This window comes from Pteropus medius, unplaced genomic scaffold (genome assembly GCF_902729225.1).
Source record: "Pteropus medius unplaced genomic scaffold, Ma_sr-lr_union100, whole genome shotgun sequence".
Taxonomy (NCBI): Eukaryota; Metazoa; Chordata; class Mammalia; order Chiroptera; family Pteropodidae; genus Pteropus; species Pteropus medius.
In genome coordinates, this window is record NW_024342467.1 from 19,878,122 (window position 1) to 19,903,744 (window position 25,623).

General features: G+C 33.0%; 1 protein-coding gene across 6 annotated transcripts in view; it reads left to right on the plus strand.

Annotated features, from left to right (window-relative positions):
• SEPTIN7 (septin 7) overlaps positions 1 to 25,623 on the plus strand; it is a 71,467-nt gene that overhangs the window by 15,966 nt on the left and 29,878 nt on the right. For 2 of the 6 annotated variants that reach the window (XM_039862743.1, XM_039862742.1), the window contains exons 3-4: positions 5,227 to 5,329; positions 21,036 to 21,142. In XM_039862743.1, coding sequence (XP_039718677.1) covers positions 5,227 to 5,329; positions 21,036 to 21,142 — 210 coding nt within the window. Of the gene's footprint in view, positions 1 to 3,900; positions 3,920 to 5,226; positions 5,330 to 21,035; positions 21,143 to 25,623 lie in introns of those variants that run through there. The other 4 variants (XM_039862745.1, XM_039862744.1, XM_039862746.1 and 1 more) reach the window with 3 other exon arrangements.

Consider the following 25,623-nt stretch of genomic DNA (forward strand, 5'->3'; position numbering starts at 1 on the left):
GCTTGCCTGCATCATAGTAATTATTACTGTGTTATTATAATTGCCTTCTAACTTACCTGACCTTAGATTCTTAGTTTCATAAGGAAGGACCTTGTTTTATTCACTTCACATTTCTAGTTTGATAACTATGTCGAATGAATGAAAGGGTGTGGTCAGTAATTCTATAAGTAGAGACCTAAATGTCAAGTTCAGAGCAAAGAAAAAAAATCTATTTAAATTTTAAGTTATCCTTCCTTACATGTGTTCAAGAATTAAATATTAAAATCTTTTGAACAGATTAACCAAGACTCTCAAATAGAGTTAAGAAAATAAAAGTTTGTTTCCTCAGTGCACAATTACTCATCTCAGTAAAAAGGGAGGAGGAGTAGGAGGCATTAAAGACATGAACCTTTAAAAAAAAGTCGATGTTGGACGTCAAAGCCAACATTTAGGACATGCCTGTGCAATCTTGCAACATCTTAGTGTTCTTGTTATATTAAATCTAGAATCTAGGAATTTTTATATCAATTATCTTTAGTATATTTAAAACATTTAAATGATGTTTTAAATTTTTTTCTTGTGTTATGTAAGAGATGGCAGGAATTTAAGCAAATGCTAGACACTTATATCCAGATATATGATGTAAGGCTTTTGTTAAGAATACTAAGAAGTAGACAAGTAATTTCATGAATTACTGTCTTTCCTTTTATAGTGTGTATTTTTGTGTGTGTGTGTGTGTCTGTGTTTAGAATAACGTCAATTTTAGGAGAAATTTAATTTTTGTCAGTGTATAAAATAACATACAATATACCTATGTTGTAAAACCCAAAAGGATGCAGATTGAACTTGAAGTTTTGTAGGAAAGACCTAAAATATATCTTTGAAATTTAAAGCTATTGATGTAAACCTTGGATTTTTGTAGCCTTCTTTTTTTTTTTTAATTGCAGTTACTAAAGGGAAAAATAGAATTTTGGTCATATTAAGGTATTTTGAGCTGACCTCTTTTTGTGAAGAAGGGGGGAGTTGAAGGTTTTTTAGTAGATCTTACCAAAAATATATCTTAATTTTCCTCAAATTCTGATTTTTTTCAGGCTTCCAATCTGTTACAACTCCCCTTGATCAGTTTTGTTACTGCAAGGCATATTTAGCAGTTTTCAAAATAAGTTGCTGCTTTTCTACTTTGGGAAATTTATTAGAGCAAGTATTTATATTCAGACCTTCAAAAATGATAATGGGATTTCAGATGCCAAGATTTTGGCAAGAGAATAGAAAGTATTCTTAAGGGTTCCAATAATCTGTCCGTTGGAACCTGTTTGAAGCATCTTGTTCTTCTAATATAATTGGTTTCTAGGAATAAGTTTAAATAAGTTAAACACTGAAATTACTGGATATTGTATTTATGTTGACTTTTCTACAGGCAGTGAAACAAGCAGCAATGGAATTGTTTGACTGTCTTAAAAATGAATTTTGACATAGAGATTTGGCATCTCTATGTAACTAAAAGATTTTGTAAATGTATGCTTTTAGAAAAGATGATTTGGAACTGTTCTTGTTATGTAACCAGTTTTTGAAATCAAATAATATGTTTAAGACCTAAAAGTATTTTGGTAAATATACTTTTATCTATATTCACATGCTTATAAATGTCACAGTTATATCACTCACACCTATAAATAATGTTTCTTTTTCCAGAGATTATATTTCACACTGGCACTGTGAACATTTTATTTGTACAGGAAAAGAATCAGTGGGTGGTTAGGTCTTCTGAATTACAGAGTGTGGTTGATTTTAGAATCTGGGTAAGATTCTTATGCCATGTGAAAGGTCGATATGTTTTCCTCAACCAGTGTTATATTATTAGTGTATTTTCTAAGCCTCTTTTCTCTTTGGACACAGTTTCTTCCTCAGAAGAAAATTTCCTGAAAGTGTATTTTGGTCATTCAGCTTTTAAAAATATCTCCTGTGTATCAGCACTTTGCTAGGAATATGATTTTCTGTCCCTCTGCAAAATCAGTCATGTGGGGGCACGCACAAGTAACACATTTAAATTTAAAATAATTTAAAATGTAAAATTATTTAAAAGGTTATAATAATTATGTGCAAAGAATTGTTTACTCTCAATCTGCTCCTCTTCCTCATTATGTTATTGAGACTCCTCTTATCCAAAGTTACCAGTAACCTTATTTCCAGATTTTATGGTCATGTCTTTGGTATTTCATTTGACCTTTTGGTAGCATTTAACATAATTGAGTGCCCTTGAGCCAGTGCGGGTTCCACACTGACTGACCTTTCTTACTCTTTCTCTGCCTAACATTTCAAGGTTGGAGTGCTCCAGGACTCTGTCTAGACCCCCTTTTATCTATAGTCTCTCCTTGGGAATTCGATCCTCTCCTAATACTATTTATATGCTTATGATTTCAAAATCTATATTTTCAGCACCAACCAATCCTGGAATTTCTTCAACTGCCTACTGGACATCTTTTCTTGAATATATAATAAACACGTGAGACATAACATATTCAAAGCTGTTTTTGATTTTGGCATCTTTGGCCCTCACCTCGCAGTCTGTTCCTTCTCTGCTGTTCCCCATTTCCCTAAGAGAGATCACTAGCCATGGAGTTGTTCAAGCCAAAACCCTGGGAGTTATCTTTGGTCTCTCTTCCTTTCACCCATCAAATCCAGTCCATTAGCAATGTCCTGACAGTTCTCCCCTCAAAACATACGGAGTCCTCCTTCTCTCTCCATGCTTCTACACCATCCAAATTCAGTGCATACTTTCTTTCTTGGATTATTGCAGTAGGCTCCTTACTAGTTTCCTTATTTTTACTCCTCTCTTAGCAGTGAGAGCTATCTTTAAAGCACAAATCAGGTCAGGTCACTTGCCTGTGTGAAACCCTCCAGTGGCTTCCCATCATACCTAAAATAACATCCAAATTTCTTTTGTCTAGATCCCACATGACCTGCCTTTCTGACCTCATTTTCTGTCACTTATCCCTGGCCCACTACCTCATGTCATTGTAGTTCATGTACCTTTTCGTTCCTGGAAGTACCACGTTCATCCTCACTTTGAAGGCCCACCACTTTTTCTAGAATACTTGCCCCCTTAATTCAATCCTCAAATCATCCTGTATGCCAGAGATGGTTCTAAGAGTTGAGTATAAAGCAATGAATGCGACACAGGGACAGACTCTGACGCATTTTTCTTATGCTTTTTGTCTGGTGGGTTCCTTGAATATGCAGCCTGTAGTATTTCCTTCTTTAGCTCTCCCAGGTAACTCTTTCTTTTTTGATGCCACAATTTATATAATTCATTTAACCTCTGCTTTGATGCAGCTTACATTCTAGTTGAAGGCAGGTTAAGGTAAAGATCGCAATGAATCAGATGAGTAAAATGTATGTTAGATGGTGCTAAGTACTAAGGAGAAAATCATAAAGAAGCAAAGTACTGAGGTGATGAATAGGGTTGTAATTTTAGATAGGGTGGGCAGTGTAGGCCTCTCTGTGAAGGTGACATTTCCTGAAACTTCATATACTTTACAGCTTTTCTACCATTTCTTGTTAAGACTTTAGGTGCAAGATATAGTAATTGGCATTTATAAAAAGATAAAGAGGTCTTTTGTTCTCTATTTTATCCAGAGAGCTGCTGAAAAAAGGTTAAACTTACTGGGCCTTATAGCGCACAAAAAAGTAGTATTTGACATATATAGGAACAAGTCTGTCATCAGTTTATGTGTAATTTCCCTCTATTTTGTTGAATTACATGTAAGTAACTTTAATTTTTTCCTCTGTCTTGCTGTGTTCCAATGGATTGCCCTTCCTGTTTGGACTGAATGTGCCGTGTACAATTCTTGGAATTCCTTGTTTACTGTTCCGCTGTGGACCTGTTCTGTTGGAATCCGGAATGCTGGAATGATGGAAATATATTCTTTACAAAGTAGCTGTGAGTATACTTGATAACTTATACAGAGACTTTTTTTCAGTCTAAGGTATCTTAAATTTAACTTACAGTTAGATGGAATATGAGCCAAGGAAGCCTTAAATTTAATATATTTTTAACTCTACACATAGTAGGGCTTCAGATATTTGAATTTAAAATACTATATTCTGATAAGTATCCTAATTATTATATTTAAAATTAGCTTTTCAATTTAATTGGCTTGTTTATCTTCTCAACATTTGGCTTAAAATTAGTTTATATGAATGAAAAAAAGGGTAAAAGGTTATGGATGGAATATTTAGCTACAGATGTGATACTAGTGAGGAATGTAGACTATTCTTTGTTAAATCCAAATATGCTGAATTAATGCTTTGATCTCATGAGAGTTTTTTTTTAATGAGAATTTAAATGTGGCAAAAACTTTTAAGAGAAGTATGTACCTCTTAGGACTATTTTACCATTACTTTTTATGATGAATTAGACCTACCTCTAAGTAAATTTAACCAGTAAGACTCCCCTCAGACGATCTGAACTATGGACAGGTTTTCTCACCAACGGGTAAGTTGAAAATCAAACTTACTTACTGCACCAGTTTAGAAGTGAGCTTCTTTGGGTTACTCAGGAAACTATTCTTGAGGTCATCAGAGAATCAAAAAGCACACAGAACACTGAATTTTAACCATAGTTTGGTTAAATCTGATATCCCTGATAATGGAGGCAGCAGGATTCTGTGAAACCTCAAAGTGACATAATTGGACCTGCTATAACAGCATGAAAGATACTGTTTATTGATTGATACTTAGCATGAGAGCCTTCAAGAATTTATTTAAAAAATTGCTTTAAACTCAACATTTTGATTTCACGTATAAGACAAATTTTAAGAAACTCATACCTGTGGTAATTAGTCAGTATGAGTAAATGGGATAATTAGAAGAGTTCTTAATATAATTTTAAGAGATTTTAAAATTTTTTATTGTGAAAAATCCTTGTATTTTTAGATGATTGGTCAGAATCTTACTGTTACTAACTTCACTGTAAATTGAAATCTTTTCTCTGAGGCCGGTTTCTTTCATTTTTATTTTATTCCCTTGTATTTTTTGTAATTGTTTATTATATTGTCAGCTCATGCTTAATTCAATTCGTCCATTGCTGCAGTTAACTACTACTTTTATTGATAACATTATAAACCGATTTGCCATGAATAGTCGTTTGTATAGTTTTCTAAAATAGGTTAATGAAGAGACGTCGAAATGTGTGGCAGAAGAGTTTTGCTGACGTATGGATAACTTGGCCCTTTTTGCTTTTCTCAGCAACAGAAGAACCTTGAAGGCTATGTGGGATTTGCAAATCTCCCAAATCAAGTTTACAGAAAATCAGTGAAGAGAGGGTTTGAATTCACACTTATGGTTGTAGGTAAGATATGATTTCTCACTAAAACTGAATTTTGATCTAAATTTTAAACTGTTAATTAACTGAATAAATTCAAGAAAACAATGGCCCAAATAACTGCAGGGATCATGCATTATATTATCTCTTATTATGAGACTACCTTTTAAATTTAGCTTAGTGGCATAATAGAATTTATATATTTTCTTGCCTCCTTTTTTAAGGTGACACAATTTTGGAAACGAGTAAAAGTTAAGAAGCCGTGGGGTTGTTGGTAGAGGAATAAAAACGAGAGAAGTTCTCTTTGGTAGTGCTACAAAAAGAAACAGCATCTGGTGGTTGGTTACTTATTTCTTCAGGTTAATTTTATTTGTGGCTTACTTACTATAGTAGAGTCATAGCACATGAACACTTAACTTAAACATATGTGCTCTCAATTTGAAAAAAAAAGGATGGGATAGAGGATCATAACCATGTAAGTGATTACTCTGGGAATTCATTCACCTAATATAAGCCGTGGAGTGAGTGAAATATGACTCTCCTTGTTCTTTAATTCAGTCTCATTTTTCTTAAGTGTTTTATCTTATGAACACCTTACCCTGCCTGTAGTACAATTTAAGAGATTGTCAAGGGTTATTTTGACTGTAAGTTGATAACATCATTATATATGAAGAAACATGTTACCATGTATAAGACTATAATCTTAAATGACAATCTTAAATGTCTGTGTGATAGTGTTACCTTATATAGGCTAACTTGAGAACCTAAATCCTAAGTATGATGAAACTTTATTGTATTTCTCTATATATTTTTTACGAAGATGAAACACAGGATAGTGGATTGACTATCCTTGACAAAGAAAACTGAGTTGATCCTAGGCCTTTATGTGCATCAATTTTTGCTAATACAGTCAACTCCTGGTATTGTTATTTTGGTGTTGAATTAGATTAATAAGTTAGCTATAAAATACTCCTTTATTGATGGGCAGAATATTTTATCAACTGACCAGAGTATTTTCGTTAATTAACTTTCCTGTCTCTGGTTGTGTAGGAGCATGATATACTTAGCTTGCAAATTGCTGCTGTGGATACTTTATGTATTTAACTCATAAAGTGTTTAACAACAACCTGTGCAGTGAGTATTGTTGTTATCCCCATTTTAGAGATGGAGAAACTGAGGCATGGAGAGATTAGGTTACTTGCCATGGTCACATTGCTAACAGACAGTAGAACCAAACGCAGTCTGCTTCTCAATTAGTGTGGTGTGTTCTTAAGCACTATGCAGAGGTCCATATGGGGTACTAGATACAGTGCAGAGTTCAACGAGTACCTCGAATTTATACAATTTCAACTAGACATTCTGTTTTCTATAAAAAAAAAATGAAAGGGAAAAAGACAGAGAGATCTGAATGAATGAGAATTCGAGAACTTAAATAGTGTAAGCAGTTTTTTTCTGCTATCCCACTGGAATGAGTCTCTGGCTTAGGGTGGATGAAAAGTGGGAGAGGTAAACATTTTTAGTTTCCACGTACTTTTATAGTGTGAGCATCTCACCTCACCGAATGTTAGTCTAATGAAAAATATGTTGCCTTAATATAAACTAGTTATGTTTTATGTGCTCAAGGAAACAGGTATCTGTTTTCATGGAAGAAAAATAGGGTGTCAGTTTATATGTGATTATGCGTTAATGGATGATATAAGGTGTTTTCAACATTAATTTGCACTGCACATTGACTTTAGGATTTGACTCCTAAGATGTAACTTTAAAATATTTGAAAGTAAGACTGGAAAGGTGGGCTAGACTAGATTTTGAATCCTTGATTGTCCAGTATAGGAGATTGGAATTCTTGATTTAAAACTAAATAAAAATTTAGTTTAAAACCCAATGTCAGGCATATCTAATAATGAAGACGTTTAGGTCTCTAGTTCAGCAAAGTGTCAAACCTATTCTTGCTTGGAACTTGACAATCCTTTGTGTGCTCCTTAATTAGACTTGACTGTGTTCTAAGAATAAAATGTTACTTGTAAAATCCTGATTTTACCAGAATCCTTCAAGGTGGTAGAACTCAGAAAGATTGTAGACTGCTTTATCTGACCCAAACTTATTTTGAAAAACAAGTGATATTAAATCTGTTATTTTGAATTCTTCGAAGATAAAATCCATAACTTAATCATTTCTGTGATCATTTGATCATTTCTTTAGCTTTACAAAATTTTGTAGTAGAGGTGTTTGTTTGTTTGTTTTAGATTTAGTGATTTGTCATGATGTATTTGACATATCAAATGTCTTTAGTAACTGGCATTTACATTTTCTTCAGTGGGAGGTAACTTAGAACATACTGCTTTAGTCATTTTGGAGATTCAGAGTTTATCTTAATATGTTTTTGTATATGATTTATTAGCAAAAGTTTGGGAGGTAGTCATCGATAGCATATATAGTAACTGACATATCCCTCCAACCCTCTCGTTGGTGTTTGAATTCATGTGATAGCATCCAGAGTTATTTGAAGAAATTGAAAGATAATTTTGGCTCACTTTGTATCTAGGCTTTTGGGTATTTACTGGTATTATATTTAATTCTGAATGTAAGATATGTTGGATATTTGAAATGCTTCCAGTAATATTTGAAAAATTTCTTGAACTCTGTATTTTTACTTTTAGTAAGAAAAGTAATTTAACCAATGATGATTGTGCAACATTGCAGATACAGAAAAAGCACTGAATTGTACATTTTAAAATAGTGAACTTTATGTTATATAAATTTTATCTTACATAAAAAGGAAATAATTTAACCAAAACAAAGAACATTTTAGGGGGAAAAATCACATAATTCCACATATCTACTATTTTAATTTTTATATCCCTTCTATGTTTTAAATCTGTATATTTTACAAAGTGCTTTTGTAATAAAGTTAATGTTTCATTTTTCAAAATTAGGAAATGCAGGAAAACAAAAATGGCTTGTGTAGGTTGGATATAGTGCCATAAATAGTTACAAATAAATATGGTTGTAGATATATCTGCTTGCACATTTAATGATTTCCTTATAATAAAACTATATATTTGAATTGCTGTGTTTTTTTCAGGCTTATGCATTGCCCCAAAATAGGTTGCACACCTTTCTGCACACTCACCAAGTATTGACAGCACCCTTTTCTCTGCACATTGCCAACACTTTGTCAATTTAATGCCTAAAAATTGGCATCTTATTTTCATCTGTATTTTATTATTGCTGTCAGCTTTTTTTCATGTTTATATATCTTTGGTATTATTTATTTTGTAAATGGTATATTCTAGTTTAATGATACATAGATACTCTTAAGGACATTATTATTTTGTTGTTAAGTATTGACATTTTTTTCCAGAATATTTTCTGTTTGTGTTTTGTATTAACTTGACTTTTATATTGTTCGTGCAGTCTTTTGTCTGTTATGCCTTTTGTCCTTGATGTCCTTCTGCTTGATTCAAGGTTATTTGGGATTCCACTGTTTTAAGATATATAGGCTAAAGTTTTAATTTTTCATTTTGCAATCTTAAATCCATATGGATTTTTTTGATGTGAGATGTGATTTATTTTTAAATGATTACATAGACCTCCCAAAACCATTATTACAAGCTTGATTTTTAAAAATATATGTGCTTGGTTGGTTCACTTTCTCAACCTTTGGTTTAATTCATTCTGTAGTTCTTCCTATATAAATACTACATTATTACAGTTATACAGTAATTATGTCATTACTCGTGTAGGGAGATTATTGGGGTTTATGTTAATTTAGGAAGATAGGCAAACAAGAAAATAATATGTAAAATAATTACAGATTGTGTTATTTTCTAGGAAGGAAGTAAATATTATAGGATCTGTGTAGTCAACCAGGGAAGACTTGCCTCTCTGAAAAGGCGACTTTTCCATAATAATACTAAAATACGTGAAATACTAAAAGAAAAAGAAAAATGCCTTGCCAGCAAGAGATAATTATCAATAACATATTGCTGTATTTATCCTCAGTATTTTGCTTTTGACAGCCGCATAATATTTCCAACTGTGGCTGTCTCAGGTTTTGGCCATTGCTTTCTCATTTAACATTTGAATGATGTGCTACGTTTGATCTCCTCATATTGCTGCAGCAAATTTTATGGAATGGAAATTTTGGCTAACATTTTAACTATAATATTTAATGGCTGCAGAGTATTCTGATCTGTGGCTAAATGTACCATAAGTTTTAAAATTTATTTTTCTACTAATAGATATTAAGTTTGTTTTCAACCCTACCATTGTTACAAATAACGTGGCAGTGAAGACCTTTAAAAACACAAGGTTTGCGACTATGCGTTGGGAATCAGAGGGCAGTGTCATTATTTGTTTATAGTTCCTGAAGTAGGATTACTGTAGCGAAGCATTCGAACATTGTGTGGTTCTTGCTACAAATTGGTGAGTTGTTTTATTAAAAGTTTGTGCTACTAAGTGTTAAACTTTTAATAAAGGGACAATATTTTTTTTTTTTGCCTGAATTTGAAGAGAATTATGAAGAGTTATTCCATGGATGCTATAACTTTTAGATGCTTGAAGGAAGAATGTAAAGGTAGATGAAGACACTATTTGAGAATAGTAGAAGACAAAAGTATACAAGTTAACTGCACCATGAATGATTATGTGATAAATGGCATAAGAAAAGTATAAACAAAATGCTATTGGAGCTTAGAGAAATAAGAATTTATAGCTAAAAAGCATGTCACTGTCCTAAATCATACACTGTTAATTCATGGAAAACGGTACCTGATTTTTTTCAGTAATTAGTATATTAATATTTATTCACTTGGTTCTTTATTTGACTTAATTTCATTGTCTTAATCATGGAACATCGTAATTCAGAGAAGCACTTAACAATACAGTTTTATAGACTGGGAGTCTTGGTTTTTTAACAGAGGCAATGCCTGGATTGACATATAGGAGAAATGTAATCTAGGTAATATCCCAGTTTCATTTATAGACTTTAAAAAAATTCATTCAATGTGATTTGAAAAATATAAACAGTAGTCCTCTCACCCACAGATGGTACATTGTTTCAAAACCCCAGTGGATGTCTGAAACTGGATAGTACCAAACTATATATACTGTTTTCTTCTATACATACATACCTGTGATAAAGTCTAATTTATAAATTAGGCACAGTGAGAAATTGATAATAACTAATAATAAAATAGAACAGTTATAAAAATATACTGTAATAAAAGTTATATAATTGGAAACATGTGGCATTGGTTTTAGTGATTCTTATGCTGAAATAATGTTTTAATTTGAAACCATTCTAAATGCAGCTTATAGGTAGAGAACACAACTTTTTTTCCCCTCAAACATTGAGATGTATGATCCCGCATTTCCCCCTAAATATTTGTGTTTCCCTTCCTCAAGGATATTCGCCTACATAACCATAATATACCATCAAAATTGAAAGTGAAAAACATGTATGTTTCTATACATACATATAGACACACACATATATATATACACAATTATATCTATATTACATTTTTATCTAGATGTATATATTGAAAACCATTAAGTTCACATTGATATCTCTAATTACAGTTAATCACCACAGGGGTCATTCTTTTTATCTTCTCTATAGCTGTCCTTTTGATGGTCAGAAACCATTATCTTAATATGTTTACTTATTTGATCAGTGCCCCATGCGTAACTAATCTACCATATCCCCACACTCCTCCCCTTTTCTCTGTACAGCGGCCTTGCTCACCCCTTTCAAGTGCTATGACACACATGCCAGGTCACTCTCACAAAGATGCCTTCCCCATCCTGTTTGGGTTCAGGTCTTCTAGCAGACCCCCTTGTAAGCCTTTATCTTGCAGGCTCTGACACCCTGCTCTGGACCACAGTGGCTCTCCTTCCAGCATGTTCACCTGCCTTTTTTTTAAGCTCCAGGTAATGATTTTTGGACTGAATTTTCAGGAAGGAAAAGTGGAGAGAAAGAACTGAAATAATTTTGAAAGTTATAACAACAAATATTTATCTGTATTATAGAATTAACTGACAAATGAATAGAAGAAATGTGGAGTTTTTTTAATGCTTAGGTACAAAAAAGGGGGGAGTAGAAAATTAGTAAAATTGTAATTTTGGGCTGCCATAGAAAAAATGACTAATGGAGATAAAACTTTGGAAAAATTTAGCTTGGAAATGAAAGTTATTTGCAGGTATGTGTAGTGTTGTAGAGGTTACATTTACATATATTTTGATAAATTGAGTTTGGAGAACTTTAAATGGTCTCTAGATTTATTAACAATTGAGACAAAGGTTAATATTTAGAAGGAAGAACACTTTAGACTTTTGAGCCTTTGTTCTTGCACTGCCTAGAACCCTCAAATAAACAGATGATAAACACAAACTAATTGTTCATATTAAGTAATTGATTGTGAAGCATTGTGATTCATTCTTAACTTACGTTCCTATGGTAAAGATTATAAGTTGTTTATTATGTTACAGGTGGTAGTAATTACAGTAATAACATGATGATATTTCCATAGCATTCCTGCCAGGGGCCTGAGTATAGATTTTAATTGAATGATTAATAATTCAGATGACATACACTGATCAGCATTAAAGTGCTAGGAATTATGGACTAAGCTGACGATATAAAAATGGAAATGATCATTTCAGTCATCAAAGGAATTTCCAGGGAAATGCACACTACTAATTACAATTTAATTTAATAATTGTTTTAGTATTGTTCATTTAAGGTGTAAAGATCCAGGGGAGTTATTATTTGGGCTTATTGGGGTTAACATCTTATTTGCCTGATAGGATAGAGTCCTGAAACCAGTAACTATTGTGCTTAAATTTCAAATGCATATTTTGGCAGTTTTATAACTGAACTAGTTATACTTATGCTTATTATTTATGTTTTTATCATATCATGAAAATCAGCCTTCTGTATTTAAACTAACAAATCACTTTTATAGTACTAAGTACAGCAGCTGTTACACGAACAAGAATATTGTACCTAGCCTAGTTTTAAACTCTAATTTCTGACACAAACGAGTTTTCTGACCTTGGACAGATCACTTTGAATCTCAATTTCCTTATCACAACAAACATTTACCTAGTCTTTCTAAGTCAATGCACTGCACTGAAATTAAAAAAAAAAGAGCCACACCCCTGAGAACCTGAGGATGTGGGATGGTGGTGGAGTGGAGACGCTTGGACAGTAATGCCGTCTGCTGTGTTAACTACCCTTACCTCATGGAGGGCTTGAAATAACTGTGTATATGAATGTGCCTTGTATATATACTGCATATATAATGTGTCTAGTAAATCTGTAAACTAAAAATGTTAATTATAAGCATAAAACAATATATTAGTGCACGTGTATGACTTAGTTGAAAAATCCAAATACCAGGGATCAAGAGCATACAAAGATCAGGGATGGGTGAGAATGATAAGGCAGCTAATATGTTAAATACTTGCTTAATCTCTACTTTGAACTCTTGCTTCGTTGAACTCCTTTGATTATAAACATTTAGGGCACACATATTGTGCTCTTACTTTGCTATTCAGTATAGGTTGCTGAGCAGAACTCTTTTGGTGAGAGTCAGATTTAGCTAATTCAAAAGATTGTCGAGAATTTATTCTTTTCGTCTCCCATTATAAACAAAGTTTAGCTGGGTGGCTTGCATTCTTGTTAACAAAATATAATTTTGCGTTTGACTATTCTGTGCATTTCAATAAATATAAAGTATTTTGCCCAAATTACTTATGCAATATCACTAATTAGTCTTAAGGTTGCACTTGGCTCTATAGTTGCTAAAATATTAGTGCTATCTCTTGCAAACCTTTTGAGTCTTATTTTCCCTTGAGCATTTCAGTTATATAAAGAATCTCAGGGCTTGTTTTTATTAAAGGTTGACAGTATAAGATTTTAATTTTGAGTTTCAAAATTAAATTTTTCATACAGGTTGTTTTTTGCTTTTGTTGAATTATGTTTCAGTAAAATGAGGTATAATGTCATTTAGCAGTTAATAGTAATATTTCTTGATTCAGGAGATCATTATAGATAATTTTGTTCTAAGGAAGAAACTTTATAAAATTTTAGCTGTCTAAAAGGACAAATAAGCGAAGAAATCAAATGAACTGCATTTTGGTTGTTCTAAGTCTGTGTTTCTCTGACCCGTTTAATCAAAATCATCTGGACTACTGTTGCAAGATGTTCATTCCAGGTATGTGAGGATTTGCATTCTGACAAGAATTGCCCTTTACTCCCTGTTTTAAAGTTTAAAGAGCACTGCCCAAAATGTTCTTTAATGTTTAGAGAAAGGAATCAAATTATATATGTCTTGGAAATATAGTTGTATTTTTTGATAACTCAGATGTTTTTGATATAACAAAGTTATTGAGATTTATGTAGTTTTAAAATGTTGCAAAATGGTTTTCCATTAGAAATGTAATAAAGGAGTAGATGGAATGTTTTAAAAAGAGGGAGAGCTCATCACCAATGTTAATTTTATTTTCTGTGTCTGTAATGCATAACTGTAACATACTGTATTCATTTTTAAAAACTTTTCACCTAATGCTATGGCAAACATTTTCTCATGTCAAATGGGGTTTTAAAAAATAACTTTCAGTGGTTGATTAATACTAGTTTTATAGGAATACCAGTATTTTTGGCCTCTATCGTGGTACCTGAAAGGCGCCCCCCCTCACTTCTTTACTATTAAAAATATTATTGCAGTCTTCTTCCTGCATTCTTGATTCTCAGAGTAGATGGCATGATAAAGGATGTGAACTGAAAATGTTACGCCAACTTAAACAATTACCACAAATGTGTAGATGTTCTTGTTTATCTCATCCTCGCCAATACTGAGTAGAAAAGTTTTGTTAAATGCCAAATAAAGCAAAATGACATGGTTAATTTAGTATTAGTGACAGGCTCCTCATTTTAATTTGCATGCCTTTGATCTGAAATTTTTTGGTCTAGCTTTTTATTAAGCATATTTACTACACCACTAACAACAGTTTCTTTATTGTGAATGTTAAAACTATGCATACGCATGGGTTTTTGTTTGTTTGTTTGTTTTTAAGAAATATTGGTGAGATAGATTCACACAATTACGAGTGTGATTCACACAACCCACCGCTGGTCCTTAACATTATATTGCATTTTGGTTTATGAGATTTATAGAACTTGAAAGAATCTGAGTCGCCTAGTTCAAATGATCAAAGTCAGCCTACTTCGGCCTTGAAGGAAACTCCTTTAGCATCGCTTTGTTGACCTGCTCAAGAATAACTCAATTCCTTGCTTCCTTCCTTCTTTCTAGATATCCAAGTAAACTCATTTCTTCATTATGCTCCTATTTCCTTTCCTGATAGCTCTTCTTTTACTGACCTCCAGTGTGGCCATTGGCCTTCAGCTGCCCTCTAAGTTTCATAGAGCTCTCCACTCTGATATTTCCACAGAATATTTACTTTGTCTGATTCTTATATTTTAAAACTAATCCTGTTTCCCTCAGATTAAAACTTACTTCCTTAATGAATACTGTCCACAGCTAGAAAAAGTCTGATTTCCCCTGTCAAGATATGAAAAAGAACACTTGATTTTTAAGAGGGAATATTTATTGAATGATTAATTCGAATTTCAGGCAATAATGTGATGAATTTAGAGGAACGTGGTGGGGAGACCTCATAAATAGTATCTGTTGATTTCAGCTCTTTTTCAGTTTAGTAGAACTTATAGAAACTTGATTTACAACCTAGAAAAGGTTGCAAACCCTCGCCTAAGACAGTATATTTTAACCATAGAATTCTGGTAATTCATTTCTGGAATAATTAATCATGAGAAAAAATTTTCCAAGTAGACATTTGGATTTTTCTGGTAAAACGAGGATTAAAAAAATAAATAAAAAGGTAGTTATCTACTTGAACATGGCCCTCAAAAGAATACTCTTGTCTCTGCAGGCAATAGCAAGAAATATCATAAACATCCTTTTTAAGGCCTCCCAGCTTTTAATGTATAGCAAGTGAAAACTTTCTAACTTGGTAAATGAAATAATTATTGAGTGGCTGGTTGGATGTTTGCTACTAGCTACACAGCAGAATTATTACTTAGCTCTTAGTGCTGTAATTAGAATAAGTAAACCTCATTTAGTTAATTGCAGAGCCAGGTCATAGGAAACTTGTTTAGCTCGAATTTTAGGATTAGCATGTATATCAGTCTGTATGTTGAAAGATGCTCTTAATGGATTTTGAGGAGATGAAATATTTTTATAGCAAATCTCAGGCCACATATGTATGAAATACCTTAGAAATGATCAGTATCTAATGTAGTCTAGATTGTTCTTGTTAGAGTAAAGCTTCAACGATAAGCATATTAAAACGCAAAACAAAGAATAGTGCCTTCCCTGGATAACATTTTTATCTACTTCATGGGTGGTATCATCTCTTCATTTTACTAAATAAATCTACTTTTAAATTTCCTATTCATTACTTCACTCCTCACGATTTCACTTCTCTCCTTAATGTAAAACCGCTTTTATTAAAGGTCAGTAAAGGCCTTCTGTGGTCACTTTAATCCCTTTTTTTGTTATTACTGATCGCTTTTCTTTGTACTTTTTTCTCACTTTTTGTGATACTGCCTGTTTGTTTAGGATCCTTTCCACTGGCCATCTTTAAATATTGGTGTAATTATTATAATAAAAATTCATGTTATTTTCTTCAAAACCTCATGAACAGACATTTCATTAATGTTTTATTCTTAGGCTTGAAATGTAATATCCTTGAACAGTAATGGAATATAGCCTTCATGGGCTTGACTTCAAAGATAAAATGGACATGAGTAATTTTAACCTGCTCATAATGTTAAAGTACAGGTATAATGCTACAAATTCTAGTTACTCTTATTTTATAATCTTCACGAAGTATTTAACATCTTCTATTGTAAGTATTACGATATTTTGTTTAAAGGACAAAAATTTTAATCTATTTTCCCATAAAATTCAGTAAAATGAGAAATGATAATAACTTCATTGCAGAATGTATATAGTGCATTTCAAAATCAGATAAACGTAAAATAGTTATTAATTTGGATCACTTAACATCTTAAAATATTAGTTATAAAGAAATATAAAATATTACGCATTTATACATATAAAGAAATCATAAAATTTTGCATGTAGACATTCTCTTTATATTTTATTGAAAAATTTTGTTTTCTTAATCTGGGACGTATAATTCTGAATTTTGTTATTCTTTAACGTTTCCTAAATAATACAGATAAACTTGATTGAGGTTGTTCCATAAGTTCTGCGATTAAGTAGAATTCGAGTTGATGAGACTAATTATAGCTCTCTATTTTGCAACCCTTTCTAGGTTGTAAATCAAGTTTGCTATACACTACTATACCTTCCCTTTAGTGAAGCCAATTAGCAGGAATCAACTGTAGTTCTAAGTCATCCCGAGAGTATTAGGACTTGGCTGCTATAATTTCTCTTTTTATAATTATAAGTTTTCTGAAATTCTGTTATGGAGGGCAAGTAAAAGAAAAAGTATTACTGGAGGAAATCCCTATTAGTAAAATAAATTTAGATGACCCTATTTGTGAATTATTGATTGTGATCTGTGCGTGATGAGAATATTTAAACACCTGAGAGCAAAATTGGCAACTTATCTAGTTTTTAAATTAGACTAGAAATTTACTTGTTAGAACTTTATTTCTCTGTAATTTTGCAATATGCTTTTTAGTTACATTGGTTATTCATAATGAAGAAAATACATGTTAGTTTTAGAAAGATCAGAAAATATAAAATATTGGTAGAGGGGAAAGAAAGCCTGGGTCCAAAACACAGCTCTGGGGTTCCCTTCTAGGTCACCAATGTGTGTCCTCCTTTCTTTAACAATGTGTAGGTATTGCGGCCTCCAGGCCTCATACCTAATCTTTTGTCCAGTGTTCGGTTCTCTCCTCTATCCCCGTTTAGGTTCTCATCCCTTACTTGGCCAGTCCACCTTTCCACTGCTTCTCTGGATCTCCCATCCTGTGTTCAACACATTGCCTTATACAGAATTTTTAACTGCTTCCTAGTACTTTCCTTCTACCCCCTTGCCCAGAGTGAAACTTGGTCCTTGGAGGACCATTTCTCCTATAGCTCGCAACTTTGTCAAGAGTGAGCTTTGTTTTCTCACCTCGTGAGCCAAGATGGGAGGGAGATGACCTTGGTTATATCCTTATTATTAAAACTTCCTGTTACACTGGGGCCCTGCAAATTAGAAAGAAATAGAAATCATCTTAGTTTAGACCTAAAAATTAAATGTCAAATTCTAAACCATAGGAAAAAGTAATTAAGGTCTCTCATCTTTGATTTGGCTCTTCTAATTGAGTTTGAGTCGGAAGGAAGAAGTGTTTTGTTTCTTAATTCCAAGATAGAATCTACAGTGAAACATATAATCTGATTTGGGGGAAATAAGAAATTGTACAGTAAATGCACACTTTGATTATAAGAGATGTTCTTTTTTAGAAATGTTGATGGGGAGAAATGGATATCTTAGAATTAAGGAAATTAAACAGTTGTTCTTAAAAATAAAGTTTTTATTTGCCCAGAATCATCTTAGAAATAACTTAGAAATGACTACAAGCATAATTGTGGAGATGCGAACTAGAGAAACACTTGTTATACACATGAACAATGTTGAATTGGATTGTGAAACCATCTTTTCCTTGGCCAATTGATACACCCTGTATTTTCTGTAGTGTTTACTTTGATAGAGATCACTCAGTTAGTGTAGTCATGGTTCAAATTGTAAGTTAGGATAAGAGTCTATAAAATATAGAGAATAAGCTGGTAAAATAGGAAACTCATTTTTCTTCAGGTTAGCTACTTCTTTCCAACCTCACTATTAATTTACTCTGACATGTTTTTAACAGTTCATAACTGTTGGTGTCTTGAAATTTTTTGTCTTGATTTTAAGCAAGATAAGCTATGTCTTGTTGCTGTAACCAACCTTCAGGGATACCATGGAAGAGTGGATCTTAAAGCCTTGACCCGTAATTTCAGTGTGAGTTGTCTAGGAATAGATGGAAGTTTATTTAAATACCTCATGACATGTTAAAAATTGGCCATAGCTTAAGTTTTAGTTCAGAGCCCTCCACACACTTTGTCGTTAATATTATAGATTGTATCGTTAAACATTACATATGCATTAACGTAGATTTATAATTATTTTTAATTTATCTTAAATTTTATAGAAAATATGAAATGGAATTACAGTAATACTGGTTTTTACATGTTTCCATGTATTTTATTTACCTTTACCGGAGATCTTTATATCTCCACATGGCTTTGAATTACTGTCTAGGGTTGTTTCCTTTCAACCTGAAGGACTCTCTTCAGAATACAGAGCTGAAGTGATAATGTAGTGATAATGAATTCCCTCAGTTTTTTGTGTATCTGGGCACGTCTTAATTTCTACCTCAGTTTTTTAAGCACGGTTTTGCCAGATACAGAAATCTCATTTGACAGTTGTATCATCACACTGCCTCTGGCCTCCAAGATTTCACCTGAGAAATTGGCTGATAATCTTAGTGAGGATTCCTTCTTTGTGATGTATCGCTTCTTTCTTGGTGCTTTCAAGAGTCTCTTTGTCTTTGGCGTTCATCAGTTGGATCATGATGTGTTCCAGTGTGGGTCACCATGGATTTATCCTACTAAGAATTCCTTGAGATTCTTGGGTTTATAGCTTCATGTCTTTCATCAATTTGGAAGAATTTTTGGTCATTTTTTTTTCTTCAGATAATCCTTTTTCTTTTTTCTTCTGAAACTCTCATTGCACATATATTAATCCAGTTGATGATGTTCACAAATTCCTTAGGCTATGTTTACTTTTCTTCATTCTTTTTTCTTTCTGCTCTTTAGACTTTATAATTTTAATTGTCCTATTTTCCAGTTTGCTGATTCTTTCTTCAGTCAGCCCAGTTGTGCTGTAGAACCTTTCTAGTGAATTTTTAAATTCAGTTATTGTATTTTTTAGTTCCAGAATTTTTGTTTGGTTTCTTTTTACAATTTCTATCTCTTTGTTGATATTTTTGTTTTGTTCTTACATTTTCCCCCCTAATTTCCATTAGTTCTTTGTACCTATTTTCCTTTAGCTCTTTGGACATATTTAAGACAGCTATTTTAAAGTTTTCATCTACTAAGTACCAGTATCTGTGCTGCTTTAGAAATGGTTTCTGGGAATTTGTTTTGTTCCTTTCTGGGGACTCTGTTGTCCTGTTTCTTTGCATGCCTTTTGATTTGTTGTTGTTGAAAAATGTGCGTTTTTAAAAAGTCACCCTTTCAAGTCTTTGCAGATTGGCTATATATCAGGGGAAACTGATATATATAGTTAGCTGGCCATGCTCTGAACCTAAAGATCAGCCTGAAGTGAAAGTTTAAGGTCATCTCAAAACCTTTCTGAACATGTATATTGCTTTGGCCTGTGTGTGGCTTCCTCAGTTTCTCCTCTATGTGTGAATTTTTTAATATAGTATACTTTTACATTTAACATCCAAAAATATTTTTATTAGTACCCCAAATTTTCATTTATGCTTCTAAGTGAAAATATTGTAGATAGTTCTGATAATCCTCAAATGTTTGAGTTTTATTCTAATCTTTTCTCCTTTGTTTAAGATATAAGAGTTAAGAACAAAGCAGGTGTGAAGAACTGTAACTTATTTTCCTGTGACTTAGAAATATCTGGAATTTTCATGTCTAAAAATAATGGCATCCCCTCATTCAAAAGGAGTAAGCCCCAGACCACCTAGAGCGGATCTTACCTTTCTTGAGAGTCAGTATGAAAAGAACTCAACCTAGGCATAGAAATAGTAAGGTTAATATTGTGACATTAGTTATTTAGGCTAAAGATGTTTATTAACCTATCAATAACTGGATTCTTTAGTCCTGTGCCATATTAATTGAGAATTACAATATGATTATAATTTATTTTAACTGTGTATTATGTATATTCTGAAGCTGTTTATATTTTGATAAAAATTAATTGTGTATTTGGTGTGGTATATTAGACTTGACATGAAGGGTGAAGGAAGAGTGATATTAGAGGAAATTGTGTCCTACCTTCCTCCATTCCCACCTCCTGCCTCAGTCACAAGCACTATAAAAAGTAATTACCTATCTTTATTTTTTTTATTTATTTTTTTTTTAAGTCTAATTTATACTTTGGCTGTGTGGTATATGGGTGGTATAAATTGGAAGTATTTTTTTGTGGTTCACTTTTATACTGATGTGCATCGTGATTAATTTTCTTTTATGAGCAGATTCCTACTTTTCATAATTTCTTTGGTCAATGTCTGTATTAAGTGTTTATAGTTCACTTCTTCTATGTTTTATTTCACTAAAGCAGCAATATATAATCCAGTGTTTCTTTCATGACTAACTTTGACCTTAACGAAACATTACTGTTAAAATGGAGGCTACTTTATTAGATACATTACTTTTAAAGAACACAGATTGTAAAATTATAAAGCTAAAAGAATCCTTGGAAACATGAGTAATTTGATAAGAAAATGAATACAAAGAACTTACTCTAATAGGAAGTCTTTATATAGTACATTTTCTAATGTCACTTCTTTGTCCCACCAAGAAATACTTGCATAAAGCAAGTTTGATTATAGCATTGGTTTAATATTAAAGTCAATAACATGACTGAGTTTAACAGATTTTTTTTTTCTCCCTATTTCTTTTAGGTGAATCTGGACTGGGAAAGTCAACGTTAATCAACTCATTATTCCTCACAGATTTGTATTCTCCAGAGTATCCAGGTCCTTCCCATAGAATAAAAAAGACTGTGCAGGTATGTATGTTAGTATTGTTAATTGATGATAAGCTGTAGTAATGTTTATAACACAAAAAATAGAGCCTATAACTTTTATTATGCTTCACTAGAGGTAGGTTTCAGATTTGGCCTCAACCAATATAAAGTGGTAAACATGATTATTGATAAAAGAGAGGGAAAGAAGTACAGCTAATTAGAGGAATTATTTTGATTAAAACCTTCTAAATTTATCTTGAGGGACCCTCCTAGAGATTATGCTATAATGTAGAAAATAATACCTCTGGAGTTATGCTGTCTGATAATGATAGCTACTTGCCATCTATGGCTATTTAAGTTTGAATGAGCTAAAAGTAAATAAAATTAAAAATTCAGTTTCTAATTTGCAGTAGTCACATTTCAAGTGCTCAATAGCCATATGTGGCAAATGGCTATAATTTGTACAGCGCAGATATATTTTCACCATTGCAGAACGTTCTGTTGGACGGTATAGAGAAAACATGACTCAAGGAAAAGTCATTATTATTTAAATACAGTGTTCTATATTAGTCAATAGAATAATACCACATTGATGGTTGAATGGCAGTAGCAATTCGTTAAGGCTTCCAAGCTATGTTGGTCTAATTTAGTACTTTTCAATCTTTTATGTGCATTCAGATCACCTGGGGAGCCTGGTAAGTTTAGTTTCTGTTTTAGTAGGTCTGAAGTGTGTTGGGAGTCTGCATTTCTAACAAAATCCCAGGTGATGGCAATGCTGCTGGCCCACAGACCACATTTCATATAGCAAAGTGCTGGACTCTAGATGCGCACTGTTCAGTACAGTAGCCGGTAGCCACATGCGGCTGTTGAGCTCTTAAAATACGGGTAGTCCAGATTGAGATGTTATGCAAGTATAAAATACACCTCTGATTTTGAAGACCTAGTACATAGAAAAGAAGTATTTCTTTAACAGTTTTTGAAATATTGATTACATTTTGTAGTGATAATATTTTGGTTATATTGGGTTAAATAAAATACATTAATTTCACCTGTTTGTTATTTTTAAAGTGGCTGCCGAAAATTTTCACATTACTTTCGTGGCTCATATTACATTTTTGTTGAGCAGCACTGCTCTAAATTATTGACTGAAAAAATTGTTGGTGGAATGACACAGCACGTAAACAGGAGAAAGTGAACAGTGCTGGCAGGAACAGGCTTTATTAAGGTAGTGATGCTGGAGCTGGATTTGAAGGATTGGTAGTGATTATCTCGGCGCACAAGAAGGGCAGTCTGGAAATTCTGGGCAGAAACATATGTATCAAACAGCAAGATGCAGTTTAGTAATTAGATTCCTAAGATGTAATTCTGGGATGTGAATATTTTATTTCTCCTCTTTTAAAGCCTTTTTTATTTTAGGAATTTTTTCGTATCCCTCATAAAGCTTGAGATTTCAGATTACCTGCAAAACTAAAAACTTGCTACTACGTGTTTTTATTTATTTTGTGATCATACTGGATATTTTAACCCTAAGCAAGAAGTTAAACTTGACTTTCTTAATTTCGGTATTTCAATTCAAGATCAGTAAACTGGGTATGTAGAAAATGTTATAGGAACCCCAGTGTAAATACCTAATTTTGGGCATATTTAGTGTAAAATACCTGTTAGCTCTTAATGGTCATGTACCTACCAATAGCGTTCTTGGTGATTATTGCTGGTAAGGACATTTTCTGAGTCCTCTTTGTATTTCTAGCACTTAGCAGCATGCCAGGCCTACATTAATAATAAAACAGGGTGAGTCATTAACATCTTCCAGGTGTTGTTGGAAGCACTTTAGATGCATTAACTTATTTAATTCTTTTAAGAACTTTATGAGGTAAGTGGTATTTTTATCCCCGTTTACGGATGTGGAAATTGAGGCACAGAGATGGTGATATGCCTGAGGTCAATGTAGTTAGAGTGATGACTTCAGATACAAGTCTAAACAGTCTGGTTTAGTCTGTTCTATCAAACTGTGTACTATTTCTATATTGTAGATAATAAATACTAGTTTAGTAGATTAACCAATTCTTAAGAAGTGGATTCGCTTTTCTTTATCTCATCCTCCCCTTTTTAATAATATTTGGTTCAACAAATGGTTTTCTTTTGCCTTATTTTACCTTTTCCTTTAAAAACATAGCGAAGGTAGATATTTTCCTATTTAGGCAATTTAGACAAAATGAAGACAAAATAGTTTGATCCGTGAAGTCATTTCTTTACCATAGTTTTGTAATACAGGAATAGTTCAAATAACATGGAAAATGCCTCTATAGGCTATAACGTCTGATCTGTCTGATGCTAGCTATAAGGATATGTAAGAGAAGTGTTTTTTTATAATAGTGCACACATGATGTTTTCTGTCACTTATTAGGTTTGAATTTGCAAGATGAACTCAGGAGGATATTGACTTTCCTTTAAGTATTAGGTTTGACATTCCAGTAAGCTACTGCTGGGTGGAGCCAGTTAACTCATGAAAGTTTTGTACCTTACCATGTTTTATTTCACTTTGTTTAATAAACTAAGAACAATATTTCTAGCTCTCTAGATTCACCCATGCAGTGATTTTTGCTAGTTTTTGAACAGATGAGTGTATGGTCTCATGCAGTCTCCAACACATAGAAATCTAGTTTGATGTACTGTGCAACAATGTATTTGCTCAAACAACGAGAGTGCTTGTAATGTAGTTGTAACTGTGCTTACTCTGTCATGGTCCACATATTACAAACAGTATATTAAATAGGATTCATATTCAGTTGTCATCAGTGATTCCCCACAATATGAAACTGAATATTTTTTCTTTTTGTTATATCTTCTCAATTTTATATAGTGAGCATGCTTTTATAATTGAAAACAAAATAAATAAATAAATAAATAAATAAAAACCTTTCAGAAAAGGGAATATACTAAAAGATAAAAAGTACCCATGGGTGGAGTAAAATTCATATTAAAAATTGGTTCTAGGTCAGTTCAGCAAAGCCTGTCTTTTAATAATAGTCCTTATGCCAAAATCGAATCTGCCAAACAAATCAACAAATTTATCAAAAATATTGACAGACGGTATGGTACTGTCTACCCTAAACCAGCTGCTCTTTCTGCAGAAGTTTTCTTCTCACTCAGTGACAATTCTACCTTTCCAGCTGCTCAGACCAAATAACTTGGTGCCATCTTTAACTCCATTCTTCGCTTAACTCCACATGTAGTCTCATCAGTAAATCCTGTTACCTCCTTCACAACGTACTCAAATCCTACTACCACTTTTCCCCACTTCCCTGCTACCACTCATATCCACTGTTCCATCCTCATCTCTCTTCCTGGATTATTGCAGTAGCCTCTTCACTCACCTCTCTGGTTTGATCCTTGGCCAACACCCTAATCTCTTTAACAAAGCAGCTAGAGTTTTCTTTTATAGTGTGAGAGTTTCCTTTTATAGTGTAAATCAGATTCCCTGGCACCTTTTAGCCCTAAACCCTTCAGTGGCTTCCTGTCTCATTCAGAGCAAGGCCAGAGTCCTTAACAATATCTAGGAGACCCTATAGGATTTGTCCTCACCGCCCTCTTCAACCTATTTCCTACACTTTTCCACTTTTGCCTTATTCTGCTCTAGCCAGACCAACCTCCTTTTTGTTCTTTGAACAGGCTAATGCTGCTTCTACCCCACGGTCCTTTCACTTCTATATCTCTGCCTACAGTGTCCTTCCCTGAGATAGCCTCATGACTTGCTCCCTAATTTTTATCAGTTCTCTGCTTAAAAGTTGCTTTCTCAGTTAGGCCACCCTATAAACTCCCTCCAGTCCCTACCCCCAGCTCCAAAGGTATAAGCTCCATGAGAGTAGGGACTTCATTTTTTCAGTACTATAAGCTCAATTCCTAGAACTGTATCTGTTATGTGTTAGCATCCAATATTTGTTGAATGATCAAACAAACGATTTAAAAATTTATAAGTGTTTTGTTGGGATATTTGAAAATTTGAGGACCTTTGAAGTTTTGTTGATCTTTGTTTCTTGATCCGTAAAGTCCTGTGACTCACCATTGTAGATTAAATGGAATAGTTTTAAATCTGAGGATCTTTTTCAAAGTTTTATTGATTATTTGAATTTTGTCTTGAGCAATATTTTTTAAAATTTAATTTTTAATTGTTGTGCAGCTTGTATACTAAATGGACACAAATTTAAGCATAGAGCTTAATGAGTTTTTTTATATGTATTTCTATATCCAGGTAACTACCACCCAGATTAAGGTATACATTTCTAGCACTCCAGAAGGTTTCCTGTGCCTCCTCTCACTCAGTATTATACCTGCCCCTGAATATAAACACTTTTCTGACTTCTATCTGTATGGATTAATTTTGCCTGTTCTTGAATTTTATTTAAATATATTTCTTGTGTTTGATTTCTTTCACTGAAGAATTTATCTGTGGTATTTGTTCATGTTGTATTAGTTGTGGTTCTGTTTCATTGCTGTATAGTATTCCATTGTAGGACTATATC